The 17744-nt window shown below is 44.9% G+C and overlaps 1 protein-coding gene across 8 annotated transcripts in view; it reads right to left on the bottom strand.

Annotated features, from left to right (window-relative positions):
- Gemin5 (gem nuclear organelle associated protein 5) overlaps positions 1 to 17744 on the bottom strand; it is a 48554-nt gene that overhangs the window by 23132 nt on the left and 7678 nt on the right. For all 8 annotated transcript variants that reach the window (XM_017314446.2, NM_001166671.1, NM_001166670.1 and 5 more), the window contains exons 6-15: positions 17574 to 17706; positions 13535 to 13700; positions 12500 to 12712; positions 11970 to 12055; positions 8400 to 8482; positions 7414 to 7550; positions 5283 to 5356; positions 4695 to 4876; positions 3261 to 3400; positions 2217 to 2388 (exon numbers count right to left, since the gene is read on the bottom strand). In XM_017314446.2, the coding sequence (XP_017169935.1) occupies positions 2217 to 2388; positions 3261 to 3400; positions 4695 to 4876; positions 5283 to 5356; positions 7414 to 7550; positions 8400 to 8482; positions 11970 to 12055; positions 12500 to 12712; positions 13535 to 13700; positions 17574 to 17706 (1386 nt within the window). The remainder of the gene's footprint in view (positions 1 to 2216; positions 2389 to 3260; positions 3401 to 4694; positions 4877 to 5282; positions 5357 to 7413; positions 7551 to 8399; positions 8483 to 11969; positions 12056 to 12499; positions 12713 to 13534; positions 13701 to 17573; positions 17707 to 17744) is intronic.

The following is a 17744-nucleotide window of genomic DNA, read 5'->3' on the forward strand; positions in this document are numbered from 1 at the left end:
TGGCTGTCCTGGAACTCACTCTGTAGACCAGGCTGGCCTCGAACTCAGAAATCCGCCTGCCTCTGCCTCCCGAGTGCTGGGATTAAAGGCGTGTACCACCACGCCCGGCTTAATCTGAGTATTCTTTTACCAGACTCTAAGAGGATGGGAAATGTTATCATTTGAGATATATTTCTTCATCTCCTGTTTTTAGTTGTTTATGGTAGGGAGATGTGTCAAACATCAGTTAGTTTATTTTCTTTAAATTAAAAAAATTATATTCATAAAATTTACACTTAGTTTTGTAAATTTGTGAAATTGACATGTAAATTAGAAACATTATATTTACATGATTGTGTGTCTGACAGAGAGGGGGGAGAGAGAGAGAGAGAGAGAGAGAGAGAGAGAGAGAGAGAGATCCATCAGAGGACAGCTTATGGGACTTATCTCTTTCCTTCTCTCATACTATGTGGGTCCTGGGGTTCAAATTCAAGTTGTCAGGCTTAGCAGCAAGTACACTTTTATACCCAAAATGCTGTGTAACAGTTTCCTCTGAGATTCAAACGCTCCATTCTGCAGGAATGCTCTTTAAGCAGGAATGCAAATAACTCAAAAAAGCTTCAGAAGTCCCTGAAACTGGCAGGATTCACGAGGTACCTCACTACCAGAGAAAGCAGTAAAAGCTGAGAGTCCCCCTCAGAGGAAGAGAAGCTGTGTTGCAAAGACTCAGACAAGCCAGGCTGCCAAGACTTCGGGATTTAGACCACTGCTTAGAAAAAGCAGAAGCTAGCTTCGCCATCTGGAGGAGGGTTAGAATAGTCATTTGGCAAGGCCACTTTCCAATCTGTTGAGATGACTACAGGCTGTGTGTGCAGTGTGCTCCAGGTTCCCATCTTTTGTAAGCTGTTGCCCACGTTGGGGTGGACTTTGGAAATTCAGCTGTCATTGAGTCACTTCTGTTCCTATAAGTAATCCCAAGGAAACACGTGGTACCATCACATAGACACCATTGGTGTTATCATCTATCTATCTACCTACCCACCCACCTACCCCCATCCATCCATCCATCCATCCATCATATAGAGAGAACTCACAAGAAACTAATACATACGCGTGTGTTATTAATACATACATATTAATTAGTGTGAGTCTGAGCACTCGTGATCACCAGGCAGGCCACAACATGCCTATGAAAGTCAGAGGCCGACCCTGGAGTCAGTTCCTCTTTCCATCTTTATATGGGTCCTAGAGGCTGAGCTCAGGCTGACAGGCCTGCTTGGCAATTAAGTCCCTTTACCCCATGATAACCAACCTGACCACATATGCAATCAACTAAAATCCAACAAGTAGGGCCACATCTGTGAGCAATTTTCTCTTATCTTCTTTTAATTTTTTGAGAGAGGACTGTCCTGGAGTTTGCAATGTAGAGCAGGCTGGCCTTGAAGAGGAAAGATCCTCTTGCTTCTGCCTCCCAGGTGCTGAGATTAAAGGCACATGGCACTATGCTGAGCTTTGTGAGAGATTTTCTGGATTGGATCTGAAATCAGAAGAACCATCCACACCTGGGCCACACCTCCGGGCCTATATAAAAGGCCATGGAAAACCTTTGCTTTTGACCACTTGTCCTCACTCTCGTCAGCATCAGAACCTACTTCTTTAGGATCCAACACAGACTGAAGACCAGCAGCTTTCTGGGAGTCTTCCCAGACTCTAGCACTAGATTGCAACTGCTGAGCAGTCTTGTGCACTGAATAGCTACTACATCTTTGGCCTTTCCATCAGGAGTCAACTGTTATCAGACTATCCAGACCACAGCTTGTAAAACACTCTAATAAATCCTGTCTGTGTGTTTCATTCTATCAGTTTTGTTCCTTTAGAATCCTGAGTAACCCCCATCCATTGTCAGACATCTTGCTGCTCCCCCCTCAATTCAACTGTCTGTTTGTTTAGCAAGGTCCCTTTTAAGTTGATCCCCATACTTTGATGTGACTCAGTTCTCTGAGTACATCTTTTCTTTCTGGCATAAGATGTTGTAGGTTCTTTCATTTCCCAGGGTTGCCTGACAACCCTGGTAAGAGTTCAGCCATACTTGTTACAATTTGGCAGTGCTATCCTTGGCCCTGTAGGTTACTGACCCATCCTACAGATGCTAGGTGGGTTCAGAACAATTACTAAAGCAGAGGAAAAGAAAATCAGAAACAACAGTGTGTAGGCTCTCCAACTTCTTCTAAACCAACCTTGAGGAGGCCGGGAATGGTCCTGCATGGAAGTCAGCCACCTGTAGACACAGAAGTCATCTGCACCTGAGTAGATGCATTCTGGATCCACTGGGGACCACGCGACACATAGCAGCCGGCCTCGATGTCCTCGGAAATTGAACAAAGGTTCTTCCCGGAGGGCATCCCACACCTAAAACCACAGCAGTGGACAGAATGGACAATTGCTGGTTATTCTATTGTTCTGTGTCATTATTTGCTCAGTTACAAATACACTCAAGATGGGCTAAGGCATTCATGTGACAACACCAGCTCCCAGGGGAGGAGCATGTGTGAGAGGCATTCCTATGGAAATGATCCACTGCTGCTCTGTGGACCACATTATCTCAAACCAGAATTGTGTTAGTATTTGTCCTGGGGAGCTGGCGCCGTGGCCCACACCTACAACCCCAGCATGGATAGTTGAAGCAAGAGGCTTAAAGCTTTGAGCATAGGATCATGAGACAGTTCAGTGGAAAAGACACTTGCTGCAAAAGTCCGATGACTTGCGTTCAATCCCCTGGACCTACATGATGAGAGGAGAACACCAACACCTACAAGTTTTCCTGGCCCCTCCCCACCTCCAGCATGCACACAGACTCGTACTGTTTCTATCTCTGTCTCCGTCTTTGTCTTCATCTCCACACCCCCCCTCATGCATGTACATACCTATAAAATAAATGTAATTTTAAAAAACCAAACCAATACAAAATACCAAGAGTCTTAGCACAGCCTACCTTACACAGCAAGACCCTGAAGCAAAGGCCCAAACAAAAAAAGTGCCTATAGTTAACTGACATCTTCATGTTGGTTTGGCTGAAAGAGACTTTTGGGCTACAGTGTCTACAGAGAGTAATCAGAAGGCAGCACACTGACTGTAAGGCCAAATGTATGACGGAACTACAAGGTCTTCTGGCTCCTCCTTTCTACAGACAACAGAAGGGGAATGAAAAGAATCCCAAACAGGGAAGAGGACATTAAATCAGACTACACAGTGAAGGATCCTGAATCAAGGACACACAGTACCTGAGCTGTGCCATCGTAGCAAGCAGATACCAGCCTTCCGTCATGATGTGGGCTCCATGCCAGACTGGTAATCTTGGCTGTGTGCCCCGAGAGGGTGCGGTAGGGCTCTGTGATGGTTATTGGAGACTCAGGATTGCTTTCTGAAGGGAAAGGGGGAGAAGTCACAACAACAGTCACAGGAAGGGTGCATAGGAAGATAGAACATGACAGGAGGCAAGGCTTTAGTCTTTCTCAATGACCAAGAATTCTCAACTCACTAGATTATAAGAGCCACAGGATCAGGGAATTTGCTGCCAGATTGTGTCTCCTTTAAAAGACCATGAGGTCTCATCAATATGGCTGCCCAACCATGACCTGAACAAAGACGACACCACTAATGTAGAAGGGAGAAGGCTCATGATGCCTACACAGACAAAGAACTACATGCAACTTAGAAATACTGAGAGGGAGACACAGCCTTCCCCAGGAAAGAACACATCAACTGGTAATCCAACATCAAGTCATCAGCCCTGAACACATAAACGTAAAAGCAACACTATACAGACTGGGCAGGTAACACTTACACATTTAGGAATATGTGTGTGCAACAATGATTAAAAAAAAAAGAGCCCAAGATTTGAAAGAGAGCAAGGTCTGTACACAGAAGGGTTTGGAGAGGGAAGGAGGAGGAAATGACATAACTGCATTATAAGCTCAAAATTAAACAACTGTTAAAGATGAATGCAGCTCACTGACATCTGACATGCAGGCCACCATAGGAAATGTGCTACACAAAGGCACCGACTCTAAAGCAACCTGTCCTGTACATAATTACATTCACACAGGACTTTAGATAGTAAGAGATTATCTGGAGCCACTCGTGAGAAAATACTAGATAAAACAACCAAACAACTGTTCTTGTTTCCAGTTACCACCAATTCCTTTACCTGAAAAAATCTGACATTTCTTGGTAATATGGTCTGCTCTGCTGATATGGTGACAGATTACCTCATCTTAAAAAAGGGAACGGGGTGAGGGAACTGGAGAGATGGTACAGTGGTTAGGAGTAAAGGCTGCTCTTCCTGAGGTCCTGAGTTCAATTTCCAGCACCCTCAGGACAGCTTATGACCATCTATAAAGGGATTGATGCTTTCTTCTAGCATGCAGGTATACATACAGCAGAGCACTCATATACATAAATTAAATAAATAAAATTTAATAACAACAAAGAACAAGAAAACCCAACTGATCTGTGAAGTCTCTATACCTACATTTAAAGGTTCTTTCCCTGGGCACAGGACTGCAGATTATAGTTGGACATGAAGTACAAGATGCAAGCCAGCACTCAGAAGGCACAGGCAGGAGGATAGTGCTCAAGGCTACAGGAGGCCAGCCTGGGCAACATGAGCCCGGCTCAAAACTCCTGCATCATCCCAGCCCAGAAGTCAGTGTTACCTAGGACTGCTTTCAGGTTGTGCACGTAGATGACTGCATTGTTGGAGCCAGAAGCAAGGAGACAGCTCAGCTCTGGACGGCTGCCATGCTCATGGTGCCAGACTATGGCGTTCACAAGCTTGTGGTGCTGCTGGATGGTGCACAGCAGCCTCAAGTTGGGGACTTGGAATATTTCTATTGATCTGGAACGAGACACAGCAGGACGAGAACGATGGCTCATCAAGTTATAATTTGTGCTAATGTCCCGCCCCTTCTCCCAGCCCAGGAAGGTCAGATAGAAAGCATGGGACACTCTATCCCTGGCAGAGGTATGGGTGAGGGAATTATGAACTAATGTCTGAAGGACTACAACTATAGTAACAAACGAACAATACACAGCCAGGCTCCAGTAGCCAGCAGGGTAGGGAAACACTGCCATTGAGCTGTAAAGATTCGAACAATTCTGTCTTCCCAAAAATGCAGAGTCCAGATCAGCTGAGGATATCCACAATGAATCCTACCAACAGGGCTACAACTGGGTACTGCAGAAAGCCTTGGCCAGTCAGGGAATGCTGCAATCAAACAGCTTTTTCTAAAGGATGCACTCACCCATCTTCATTCCCAAGAGCCAGGACTTTGCCATCTCCTTTCCAGCTGATCTCTGTGTGCACGGGCAGTTTGTACTAGAAAGCAAACCAAGCCAGGCACTGGTATAAGCATTCTCTTCCCACTCTTCATCTTACAATGACATCACAAGGAAAAAGACAATCCCTGGAGTTAAAACGTGCTCTACTTACGAAGGGCACTTTTCTAGACAAAAGTTACCGACAGGTATCTGACTACAGTTTCTTTTTTTTTAAAGATTTATTTATTATATGTAAGTACACTGTAGCTGTCTTCAGATGCACCAGAAGAAGGCGTCAGATCTCATTACGATGGTTGTGAGCCACCATGTGGTTGCTGGGATTTGAACTCAGGACCTTTGGAAGAGCAGTCGGCGCTCCTAACCGCTGAGCCATCTCTCCAGCCCCATGACTACAGTTTCTTAAATGGAAGTACTGTCTGCAGCCTTCAACCTTGTAGAGGAAAGCAAACCAAAAGGATCCCTTCTACCTCGCCAGTCCCTCAGCAGAGGGCACACTCGCCAGCACCTGCCCACTCTCCACTGCTCACAAGCAGATCAGTGCTTCCTCAGGGTCCTGCTAGGACCTTGCCTGCTTGTTTGCTTTTTCTTAATAGTATTTTAATTATGTCTATGTGTATATGTTGTTCACAAGCATGGGTGCATGCCCTTGCCTGTGTGTGTGCGTGTGTGCGTGTGTGCACACGCTCAGGTGGTCAGGTGTGATGGCAAGCGCTTCACCTGCTGAGCTACCTCACTGGCCTCATCAGCCTACTTTCTTATTGGTTTCTTTTGTCTACTCCACCTATGCTCACAGCATCTTCAAACCATTTGTGTAAAGAGATTCAAAATTTGTTATTTCCTGCATAGAATCCTAAATTGAACTCTGATATAGAAATTCAGCTGACACTCAACTAAAATAGTGTCAGGACAGGAAATTTGTTCGTCACCATTAATATATGAACAACATTGAAGAAAATGAAAGAATGATTTATGATTATGTTACCTTATGGTAATTATACAAAAATGATAAACAGCAATTAAAGCTGATCATTTTCAAGGGTAAAGAAATCTCAATGTGGGGTTAAAAAGATGGCTCAGCGGTTAAGAGCACTTAACAGAGGTCCTAAGTTCAATTCCCAGCAACCACATGGTGGCTCATAACCATCTGTAATGGGATCCCATGCCCTCTTCTGGTGTGTCTGAAGACAGCTACAGTGTACTCACATACTTAATAAAATAAATAAAATCTCAAAACAAACAATCAAAAACCTCAAAACCTACAAACCCTCAACATTTATGATCTAACTTAAGGACAGTTGTAGACGCCAGGCATCGTGGTGTACAACTCTAATAATCGTAGCATTTGGGATGTGGAGCTAGGAACCAAATTTGAAGCTAGTCTGAGTTACATTAGATCCTGGGGGCGCGGGGAGAAAGAACAAACCTAGTTGAGTCGTACAAATCCACTGACACAAAGTTAAAACGTGATTTGGTGTGATCTAGGCAGAAGACCCAAGAGTTTCTGCATGGGTGGACATGTGTGATTGAGTGTATGGGCGGACATGTGTGATTGAGTGTACGCCCAGCCCTGTAATCCCAGCACTTGGGAGGCTGAGGAGGATCAGGAATTTGAAGCCAGCCTGGGCTTCAAAAGAAAAGAGCAGACGAGGCCCGAGCACAACCACATAGTCACAGTCAGCCGAGTGCTCAGCTTCCAAGGCTTATCTTTACTCCCAGCCCTTAGGAAGCAAAGGCAGGTGCAGCTCTGATTTTGAGGCCAGCTGGTCTACATAGTGAGTTCCATGCCATCCATGACTACATATAGTGAACCCTGTCTCAAAAAGAAACATCTAAAAACAAAACAAAGAAGACGCCTACAGTGAGGCTATGGAAGATTTTTATCATTTCTATTGCAGTTTAGCTGCTCTCCTTCACTTAGTCCTTTGCTTTACTCAGTGAAAATGACTTGTAAGGGATAGCAGGCAACCCACAGACTCACCAATAACCTAAGCAACTGAGAAGCCTGGCCAAGCATGACAGGCTTCATTACAGATGGCCTTGAGTGAGTAACACAGAAAACCAGAGGCTGAGTAGACTTCAACCACTGGGACTTACTCTAATGGAGTTGGTGTCCCTCACGAGTTTGTTGATGTCGAAGGCCTCTCCACTGAGCTTCCAGGGGTTATGCTGTAGCACAACGCCTTCCCCTCCACAGCTGTACAAGGTGAGGGAAGGCCTGTCTCCTTCCCCTCCTATGAAAGAAAACCTCGACTGAAGTTTCTCATTTTACCAGCACATCTGCCTCCACAGCTACATCATTAGCACGGCTGTGCTAATCAAACTGTGAACACAAAGAAGGCCTTAGTGTGGGAAGTGATCCAGCATGCTGGACAAAGCCACCCTCCTACCAATCTAGACAGCATGGGCAGAAGAAAACATATCATTATCATCTGAGATATTGCGTTCACTGTAAAGGCTTTCTGACATTCAAGAGCAGTGACACTAAAGATGTGACCAGAGGAAATGTCATGGTCTCAAATGACAAAGTCGTTTTTCTTCCAGAAATGATTCTTACTGCTTGTACAAACACAGAGTTCAGAACTTCCCATGACTAAGGAGAGGTCTCAAGGCATAGCCCTTGGTTGTAGAGCTATCCTTCAATACTCTCTGCATAAAGCTAGTGCTATAGAATCCAGCCACTTCAGCAAAGTAAGAAAAAACGTGGACACTTCTGACTCATTTTAAAGATAAAAAAGACATACTACGTTAGGGAAAGAAGCAGTGGCCAGAGTGGGAAAATGAGGAAAGGCAGGGCTACAGAAGAGAAAGATACAGACCTTAGCAATCCGAGGCCAGCACCCAATCTAAGGTTATTCTGCACAGTGAAAGACTCGGTTCAAAGAGCAATACTTCAGAGTTGAGGGAGGCAAGAGTCGAGGCTTTCCTTTAGCCATCATGATCCTCCACATCTGCTGCTCTCATAGACTACACAAGCGCACACACAGTGACTATACTAGAACATCTATGACCTCAGCTTTCAGACTCTAGAATTAAAGTGGAAAAATACACTAGTGTGTGTTAAGAATGACTCATACACTTACCAAGTGACATGGGGGGGACTGGTGGCCCCCAAGCCAACCTATACACGGTCTTCTTATGATACGTGCTTGAAATCTGTGGAGGTCTGTGGATGGGAAAAACAGGATGATCTAAAGAAAGAGGCCCACTAGAAAATAGACCATCTTCCTTTGAAAGGTTCTTATTATACATGTGGTTGTTTGTATTAGAGAAAAAACACTTGACCTTTGTCCCAAATAGTTCTAAAAACCAAGCACTTAACTTACTATGTAATAATGCCTACTATTAAAACAAGTCACAGCTAGGATGATTTTTCTCTTCTGTCTGTTTATTTTTTTGTTTTGTTTTTTTTGAGACAGGGTTTCTCTGTGTAGCTCTGGCTGTCCTGGAACTCACTTTGTAGACCAGGCTGGCCTCGAACTCAGAAATCCGCCTGCCTCTGCCTCCCGAGTGCTGGGATTAAAGGCGTGCACCACCACGCTCGGCTCTGTCTGTTTAAATAGCCCATAGCAAAGCAATGTCAGATATTTGGCATTTCTGTAGCTCTGAAGGAGTACAGAGGCTGTGACAGCCGCAGTCACACAACCTCAGGCTGAAGAGGAGAGGCCACTTTACTCCAGGCTCTGCTGTTAGCACCCCTCCCTCTTTCTGAGACAAGGTCTCACTATGTAGATCTGGCTGTCCTGGATGTCACAGAGGTCCAGTTGCCTGTCTCCTGAATGCTGGGATTAGAGGTATGTACCACCAAGCCAATAGCCAGCATCACACTCTTACACTGCATAAAACCTGAGGACGGACAGACAACTAGAGTTTTTTACTGTGTTTTAGGGGTGTCTTACTCTTAGGGGGTGTCAAGGTGGATTGACTTCTTTTAGTGTTGATCACAGTCTAGGTATGGATTTAGAACTCCAAAACTGTGGCTGACAGAGCTATGCTGCTGACTGAAGTATTGGACATACTTAGAACATTCTGAGAAACTACTAATCTCTTTGACTCAAGAAAACACAAAATAAACCATCCTGACCATCTAACAGTGACATCTTCCATCCTGACACATAGTTGGATGACTAGTCAGCCTATGGGGTGATTTAGTCCTACTTAAATCAACACAATTTTGTTTAGCTACATATCCCTTTGAAATAGCTTTTAAGCAAAAGGGAGAAAATAGGTAAGCAGACGTAGGTTCTACACAAATACTTAAGGCACTGCATCTAGACCTGGGGATTCGGCTTGGATGATTAGCATCCATGAAGCTATGGTGGTCTGAATGAGGGTGGTCCCATAGGTTACTATATTTGAATTCTATGTGGAACTATCTAGGAAGGTGTGGCCTTGATGTAGATGTGTCACTGGGGGTAAGCTTTGAGGTTTCAAAAACCAGCACCATTCCCACTCACCTCTCTCCGCCTCATGCTGTGGATCAAGACGTGAGCCCTCAGTTACTGTTCTAGGGCCATGCCTGACTTGCCTGCTGTCATGCCAGTCATGAATTTACCCCCTGGAACTGTGAATCCCAAACTAAACTTTCTTTTGTAAGTTGCTGTGGTCATGTGTCATAAGACAAAGAAAAGAGACAGGTATGGCAGAGGTAGGGAGGACATGCAAAAAGGGAAGCCCTGCAATAGAAATGGCTCTCATATCCTTTTCATAAGGGGACAGCAGGTCAGGCTTTGCAGCCATGTGGTCTGCCAATCATCCAGGGTGTTGCAGTGGTGTGGAAGCAGTGAGCAGGATGCAGTCAGCGAGCACAGATGAGTTCCTACAAGTTTTTATTTACACACTGAGTTCTGCATCCTGCTTCTTCCTATGCCATGGATACTGAATCCATCCCACTTCCACTTTTAAAAAGGGGCAACCTGAGCTGCACACTGCTCTTGTGATGTGAAACGTCGCCAGTATAAATGAAGATCTGTATTTCTAAATGCATGTAATTTCAACCACTTTCAGTCATGTATGGCAAGGGGCTGCCATGCTAAGCAAGCAAGTCTAACCTGTAACCAGGGTAGCTCTGTTCAATACAACCCCAAATATAACCTACGACTCATTAGAAGCCACAGTCAAAAAAGATCAAAAGAGACCAGACATGATCCCTATGAGTTCAGCCAGGGACACCTTGTAAGATGCTATTTCAAAAAGAAAAAGAATTTGGGAGGCAGAGGCAGGCAGATCTCTGTGAGTTCAAGACCAGCCTGGGCAGAGTGAGTTCTAAAACAACCAGGGCTACACAGGGAAACTCTGTCTCCAAAAACCAAAAATCACAGAAACAAGTGGTATTTGATTTAGTATACATCAACTCACTAAAGTAAACACATATATAAGGTGATGCATGCCTGTAACCCTAGCACTTGAAGAGTAGAGGCAGAAGGCTCAGAAGGCCCACAGTCTCTGCTACAGAGTTAGGTCAAGACCAGCTTGGATGAAACCTTGTCTCAAGGCAAAATAACTCTAATAATAAGATTCCTTATAAGCTATTTCCGTTTTTATTTTATTTTAATTTTAGGTACATGGGTGTTTTACATCCATGTACATTTGTATACCAAATGTGTGCTTGGTGCCCATGGAGGTCAGAAGAGGGCATCAGATCCCCTGGAAAGATCTAGACAGCAATAGCCACCATGTGGGTGCAGAGACTAGAGCCTGGGTCCTCTGGAAGAGCAGCCAGTGCTCTTAACTCCTAAGCCATCTCTCTAGCCCTATTTTATACTCTTCATAAACACTACGACATTCCACAACACATATAGCATATCACACTTGAGCTCAGGGCTCTTCCATAATTCAGCAGCCAGGCTCCTGTGCTAAAAGGATTACAAAGAGATGAGGCACCTTGCTCAGTAACTCACAGGCAGTAGAAAAACTGGCATCAGGAGAAGCATTCCAGGCCAAAAGTGAACAGTCAGACAGGTACAAGATGAGGTTTAGAAAACGCACTTAGGATTTGGAGATGCACAACATCCACCTGCCTCGACCTCATCTTCACACTGCCCAAGCTTGATTTTGTATTTTTTGGTGTATGCACACACTCTACCAGTCAACTATATCCTTAGCCCTACATCTGAGTCACTCGAGATCTCGACAACTACAGATAAAACAGAAAAGGCACAGGTCTGTTTCTACATTAGTCCTTCACCTAGATGTGGATCTGGAAACTTCTACATAAAAGTCCACTGGTCTATCTCAGGCAGGCCACACTGTAATCACCTGAAAAACTTATTCATTCATTCATTCATTCATTCATTCTCTCTCTCTCCTTTCTTTCCCTCCCTCCCTTCTTATATAGACAGGATCTCTTGTGTAGACCAGGCTGGCCATACCTCATCTGCCTTTATCTCCTAAAAGCTGGAATCACAGATGAGCCCCTGTCTCCCAGTTTATGAGGTCTTGGATATTAAACCAAGGACTTTATACGTGCCAGTCAAGGTCTCTAACACTGAGCTGCGTCTTTAGTGCCTCCAAAAGTTTTTAAACAAAATTCTGAGTTCTGAACCTCAGTATCAGAGCCAAGACTTTACTCTAGAATCACTTGATTGTGGGCCAGGTTTGAGAACTCTGAGTTAAATCTGGTCACTAAGCTGAAGGAGTGTCACCGTACTTACTTGTTGGAGCAGGTGTCATACAATCCCACTTTTCCGTCATCGGTCCCGAAGGCTAAGCAGCCTTCCTTGTTTGGGTGCCAGCATAGCTACAAGAGAAGTTTCCAGATGAGAGTACATCAAGCACACAAAAGGAGTTGTATGCAGTCCTCACTGCTCCATGGGAAATGTTCTTGCTTTCCACTTAATTCTCGGTGTTTAATAAGGAAAAGGAGTAAGCAGTGTGGCCACTAGTAGCTAGCTCAGCAGGTAAAAGTACTTGCCTCCAAGCCTTCTACCTCCTAAGACCTAAGAACTAGCCTCCCCTGACAGACAGACAGACACAGACACACACACACACACCCAGCTGAACCCACATACCTCACACATTTAAGTCAAGTGCATAGCACTCTGTGAAGAAAAATTCTAGAACATTTCGAGCTTTGACAATGAGAAGTTCATGCTTTATGTTTAAACATCCACTGATTTCCAGAACTCACACAAGTGGGCAGTGTCTAAGAAGAATCTGAACAATCTCTCGGAAGCGTCCTTACCGCTGTGACCTTGGACTTGACTCCTTGCCAGAAGTTTTTCACGTCGTAGTTGTTCTTTATGGAGAGTGTATTCCACACCCGGATCATGCCGTCCCCAACACCTATGGCCAGGGAGCCCACGTCCACAGGAGAAAAGGCCAGGCTGTAGGCAAAACCTCCAAGAGAAGGCAATGTCCAGCAACACTCCAGGGTGGCCATGTCCCAACATTTTACCTAAGGAAAGTAAAGATATTTCTTTTTGTTTGTTTGTTTGTAGATAGGGTTTATCTGTATAGCCTTGGCTGTCCCTTGAACTTGGGAGTCCACCTGTCTCTGCCTCCCACGTGCTGGGATCAAAGGCTCAGGACATCACTGCGCAGCTAGAATTAAGTGTCTCAGATGGGATTTAATGTAACAATTCTTTCAGAGGGAGCTGGAAGAAGCTTCTCTTGTGAGGAAAGAAATCTGCACTGCCTCAAAGTGATCTGGGGGCACATTTACTTCCAGGAATGTTTAATAAATTCAGCGTCCTGCTAGCCAATCAGTGCTACAGAGTTCAGGCTTGCCATGTCCCCAAGTCATAGCACAGCTAACTACCTCTTACAACTCTGGAAGGATACACATGGCCTCCACAAGGAATAGCAAGAATTGCTGCCTGACAAGCCGTGGACTTCACGGCCCCGGGGTGCAGGAGAAAACTGAAGCCCTGTATCAGGGGCTCCGGCCACAGTTCAGTTGGCAGAGCCCCTGCTTCCCATGCATCATGGCTTCAATCCCAGTACCGCATAAACCACACCTGGTGGCTCGAATCTGTAACTTCACCACGTGGAAGGTGGATGTAAAAGGGTCAAAAGTTCAAGATAAAGGGGAATTCAAAGCCAGATTAAGTTAGAGACCTGTCCCCAAAAGTGTCTCCTTTGACAGCCCCGCTGAGCCCCTTCTCAGTGCACTTGCTAACAGGGGCCCGAACTGGAAGGCAGAGATGTGTATGAGGGCAGACAGCTTCTAGCCTGTGACACACCACTTCTCTGGACCAAGCTAGAAACCAGTTCTTACATCTCTATCCATGGATGTGGACAGTAGCAGCTGCTTGCCATCTTCAGTCTTCAGAGAACACAGATTGAAGACAATTCTGGAATGATTGTGCCCTTCTGCTGAGGTGCTGAAGAGCGTGTACTTCCGCCTCCATGACTGGGTGAGGTCCCATAGCAGCAGCTCACCTCTGAAACAACAGAGCACAGCTCTTACCAGCTAGCCAGGCTGCGCTAGAAGAAGGTGCTAAATGCTCCCCTGGAAACCTAAAAGTCCAAAAGGTTAGCAGGGTCAAGAGAGAAACTAAATCCTCTTCTTAGCGCCAGAGGCTCACAGACAGGAAGCAGAATGCCACATCACTCTCACACGGAGACTAGAATCTGCCACAGGGATCTGACAGTGGGCCTATCAGTTTCTGACAGAATTTACAATCACCTTAAACTGTTGGTCTCAACTGCTGGGCTGGTCCTGCCTTGGGCCTGCAGCATGCCCCCTTCCTTGATAGCCACACTCTGTGCCCCAATAGGATTTTTTTTTTTTTTCTTTTTTTTTTGGCCAGGTGGTGGTGGCATATGCCTTTAATCCCAGCTAATCCCAGCACTGGGGAAGAAGAGGCAGGTGGATCTCTGTGAATTGAGACCAGCCTGGACTACAGAGCAAGTTCCAGGGATACAGAGAAAACCTGTCCTGAAAAACCAACCACCACCACTAACCCCAGAAAAATGTATGTGAGCTAGGCATGGAGGTGTGAACTAAGCTCTTGGGAAGGCTGAGGCAGAAGATTATACTTTCAAGCAGAGCTCTACTACCAAGTGAGAGCCCCTTCCTGCAAATTAAACCACATGGGCTGGTGTACACCCTTGATGACAGCACTTGGAAGGCAGATGCAGGTGGATTTCTGTGAGTCTGAGACCATCCTGATCTATATAGTTCCAGGATAACCACAACTATATAGTGATGTACTTTTCCAACAAACAAACAAACACATAAACAAAGGGGCTGGTGGTGTGGCTTGGTGGGTAAAGCACTTGCCTCCAAGCCTAAGCTGAGTCCTATCTCTGGAATCCACATGATAGAAATAGAGAACCAACCCCTAAAGTTGTTCCCTCAGCTTCACACACATGCCATGGTATGCATATGCAAACACATACAATAAACAAACAAACAAAATAAATAAGTCTTTCAAAAAAGATTTTTAAAAATTTTATTGGTATGCTCTGCCTCTATATATGTCTATGTGAGGATGCTGTATCCCCTGGAACTGGAATTACTGACAGTTACAAACTTCTATGTGGATGCTGGGGTTGAACCTAGGTCCTTTGGAAGAGCAGCCAGTGCTCTTAACTGCTGAGCCATTTCTCCAGCCTCATCTTTGAAAAATTTTAAAACAAAGCAAAGAAACTGCAACACAGGCCACGTTTACTTTTAAATGTTTATAGGAAGGGAAAGGCTGTGCTTCCTCTGGAAGGCAGCAGAGGGAAGGAGACTTGTGTGCTTGTATTCCTGAGACTTTTGAATGTTTGTTTGTTTGTTTGTTTTGAGACAGGATCTCTCTGTATAGCCCTGGCTGTCCTGGAACTCACTCTGTAGACCAGGCTGGCCTTGAACTCAGAAATCCACCTGCCTCTGCCTCCTAAGTGCTGGGATTAAAGGTGTGCGCCATCACCGCCCAGCTGAAAAATGCTGATCTTCTAGAGGACTGGGGTTCAGTTCTCAGTACCCACATAACCAGTATTTCATAACCACCTATAACTCCAGTGCCAGGGAATTTGACCCAGTCACAAAGACAAACATGCAATTCAGGAAAAACACCAATGGACATAAAACTAAATTTAAAATAGATTTTTGAGATGGGAGTCTTGGGATATATACCAGGCTGGCTTGGAACTCACTATGTTGCCCAGGCTAGCCTTAAGATCCTCCTGCCTCAGCCTCTGGAGGACTGGTTATTTTAGGCACGAGCTACCATATCCATGAACAAATACATTTCTCTTCATATTTAGCTTTAATTTATAAAAGTCACCCAAAATTTGCAAAGTTCAAGATTTATTTTTTTTTTGAGGTAGAAGTAGTCAGGAAGGGATGTGGCTAACACCCTGGGCAATTTGTATGTGTTTTTCTGTATCGTCTTATTTAAAAAACAGGGAACTGACCCATGAAATTCTCAGTGACTCTGGCAACCAGGGCAGCTTGACACTGTGGTATACATATTTAGTCTTTGCTCTTTTCTGGCATGTCTCTGCAGCATTATCTTTTTGCATGTTAAGCTGGTAGGTGCAGTCTCTAGGTAGTTTCAAAATGTGGGCTAGTCACTCGGCAGACCCAGGCAGGAAGGGGTGTGACTTATGGTCCCAGTTCCATCTCAGAGAAAGGGGAGTGGTCAAGATGAGCTGGTCACCGATGGACACAGATGTCATCAATCACATGTCTGTAATGATGATCTCATAAAACCTAAAGAGGGGACAGTGCATCTCAACTGTACCCTTGAATGCCCTTATTCATAGGTGAGGCTTATGAGTGGCTCATGCCAGTGAACTGGACCAGAGGATGAGGTTGTAGAAATTTTGGTTTACAGAGCAGCTCAAGTTAAACCACCTTAGATTTTCAACAAGCATGTGTAAGGGTGGTAGTGGGGGAGGGGGCTTTGCACAGCCTATAAAGACGCCTGAGGAGTCATTCTTGTTAGTAACCAGCACAGGCCTCGTGAATTTTCCCATCTATCATTTATCATGGTAAGATGGCTGGGCAAAGTGAGGCGCTTGAGAGGCTGAGGCAGGAGGATCCTGAGTTCTAGGCCAATCTGTGCCATAACTGAGGCTCTGTCTGAAAGGGAGAAAGAAAGAAAGAAAGAAAGAAAGAAAGAAAGAAAGAAAGAAAGAAAGAAAGAAAGAAAGAAAGAAAGAAAGAAAGAAAGAAAGAAAGAAAGAAAGAAAGAAAGAAAGGAAGGAAGGAAGGAAGGAAGGAAGGAAGGAAGGAAGGAAGGAAGGAAGAAAGAGGGAGGGAGGAAGACTCAGTTATTAAAAACAAAGAATTTATGAAATTCGTAGGCAAATGGATGGATCTGGAGGATATCATCCTGAGTGAGGTAACCCAATCACAAAAGAACACACATGATATGCACTCACTGATAAGTGGATATTGGCCCAGAAGCTTGGAATACCCAAGATACAATTCACAAACGACATGAAACTCAAGAAGGAGGACCATAGTGTGGATACTTCTATCCATTTTAGAAGGGGGAAACAAAACACCCATGGAAGGAGTTACAGAGACAAAATTTGGAGTAGAGACTGAAGAAATGACCATCTAGAAACTTGAGATCCATCCCATTTACAATCACCAAACTTAGACACTGTTGTGGATGCCAACAAGTGCTTGCTGACAGGAGCTGACAGGAGCCTGATATAGAGGTCTCCTGAGAGGTTCTGCTAGTGCCTCACAAATACAGAAGTGGATGCTCACAGCTATCCATTGGACTGAGCATAGGGTCCCCAATGAAGGAGCTAGAGAAAGGACCTAGGGAGCTGAAGGGGTTTGCAGCCCCATAGGAGGAACAACAATATGAACTAGCCAGTAACCACCACCCCCCCCCCCGCCCCCAAAGAGCTCCCTGGGACTAAACCACCAACCAAAAAGCACACAATGGTAGGACTCATGGCTCCATCTGCATATGCAGCAGAGGATGGCCTAGTCAGACATCAATGGGAGGAGAGGCCCTTTGTCCTATGAAGGCTCTATGCCCCAGTGTAAGGGAATGCCAGGGCCAGGATTCGGGAGTGGGTGGGTTGGGTAGCAATGAGCAGGGGGAGGGAGGAGGGGACGGAGGTTTTCAGAGGGGAAAACGGGAAAGGGGATAACAATTGAAATGTAAATAAAGAAAATATCCAATAAAAAAAAGACATTATGAAGAATTAAAAGAAAGAAAAGAAGGAAGGAAGAAAGAAAGAATAACAATGACAACATAAATCTTGGTTATTTCTGTATTTTCTGAATACACAAGCCTAGAATTTTGGATCTCAACAGGAAAACAGTATTTATTAGAAAGTATGACCCCAACACTTACCCAAAACAACTGGATACCAGCTGTGTTGGTTGGTTCTTAGGCCAATGAAGTGTCAACCAAAGCCGTTCTTTAACTGTTGGGTCCACACCCCCACTTCTTCTCTTCAGGAAGGGCAATTTCAAAACCATTACACCTGTAGATTAGAGGAAAGTCGATCTGCTCTCAGAACAG

Source organism: Mus musculus, chromosome 11 (assembly GCF_000001635.26).
Source record: "Mus musculus strain C57BL/6J chromosome 11, GRCm38.p6 C57BL/6J".
NCBI lineage: Eukaryota > Metazoa > Chordata > Mammalia > Rodentia > Muridae > Mus > Mus musculus.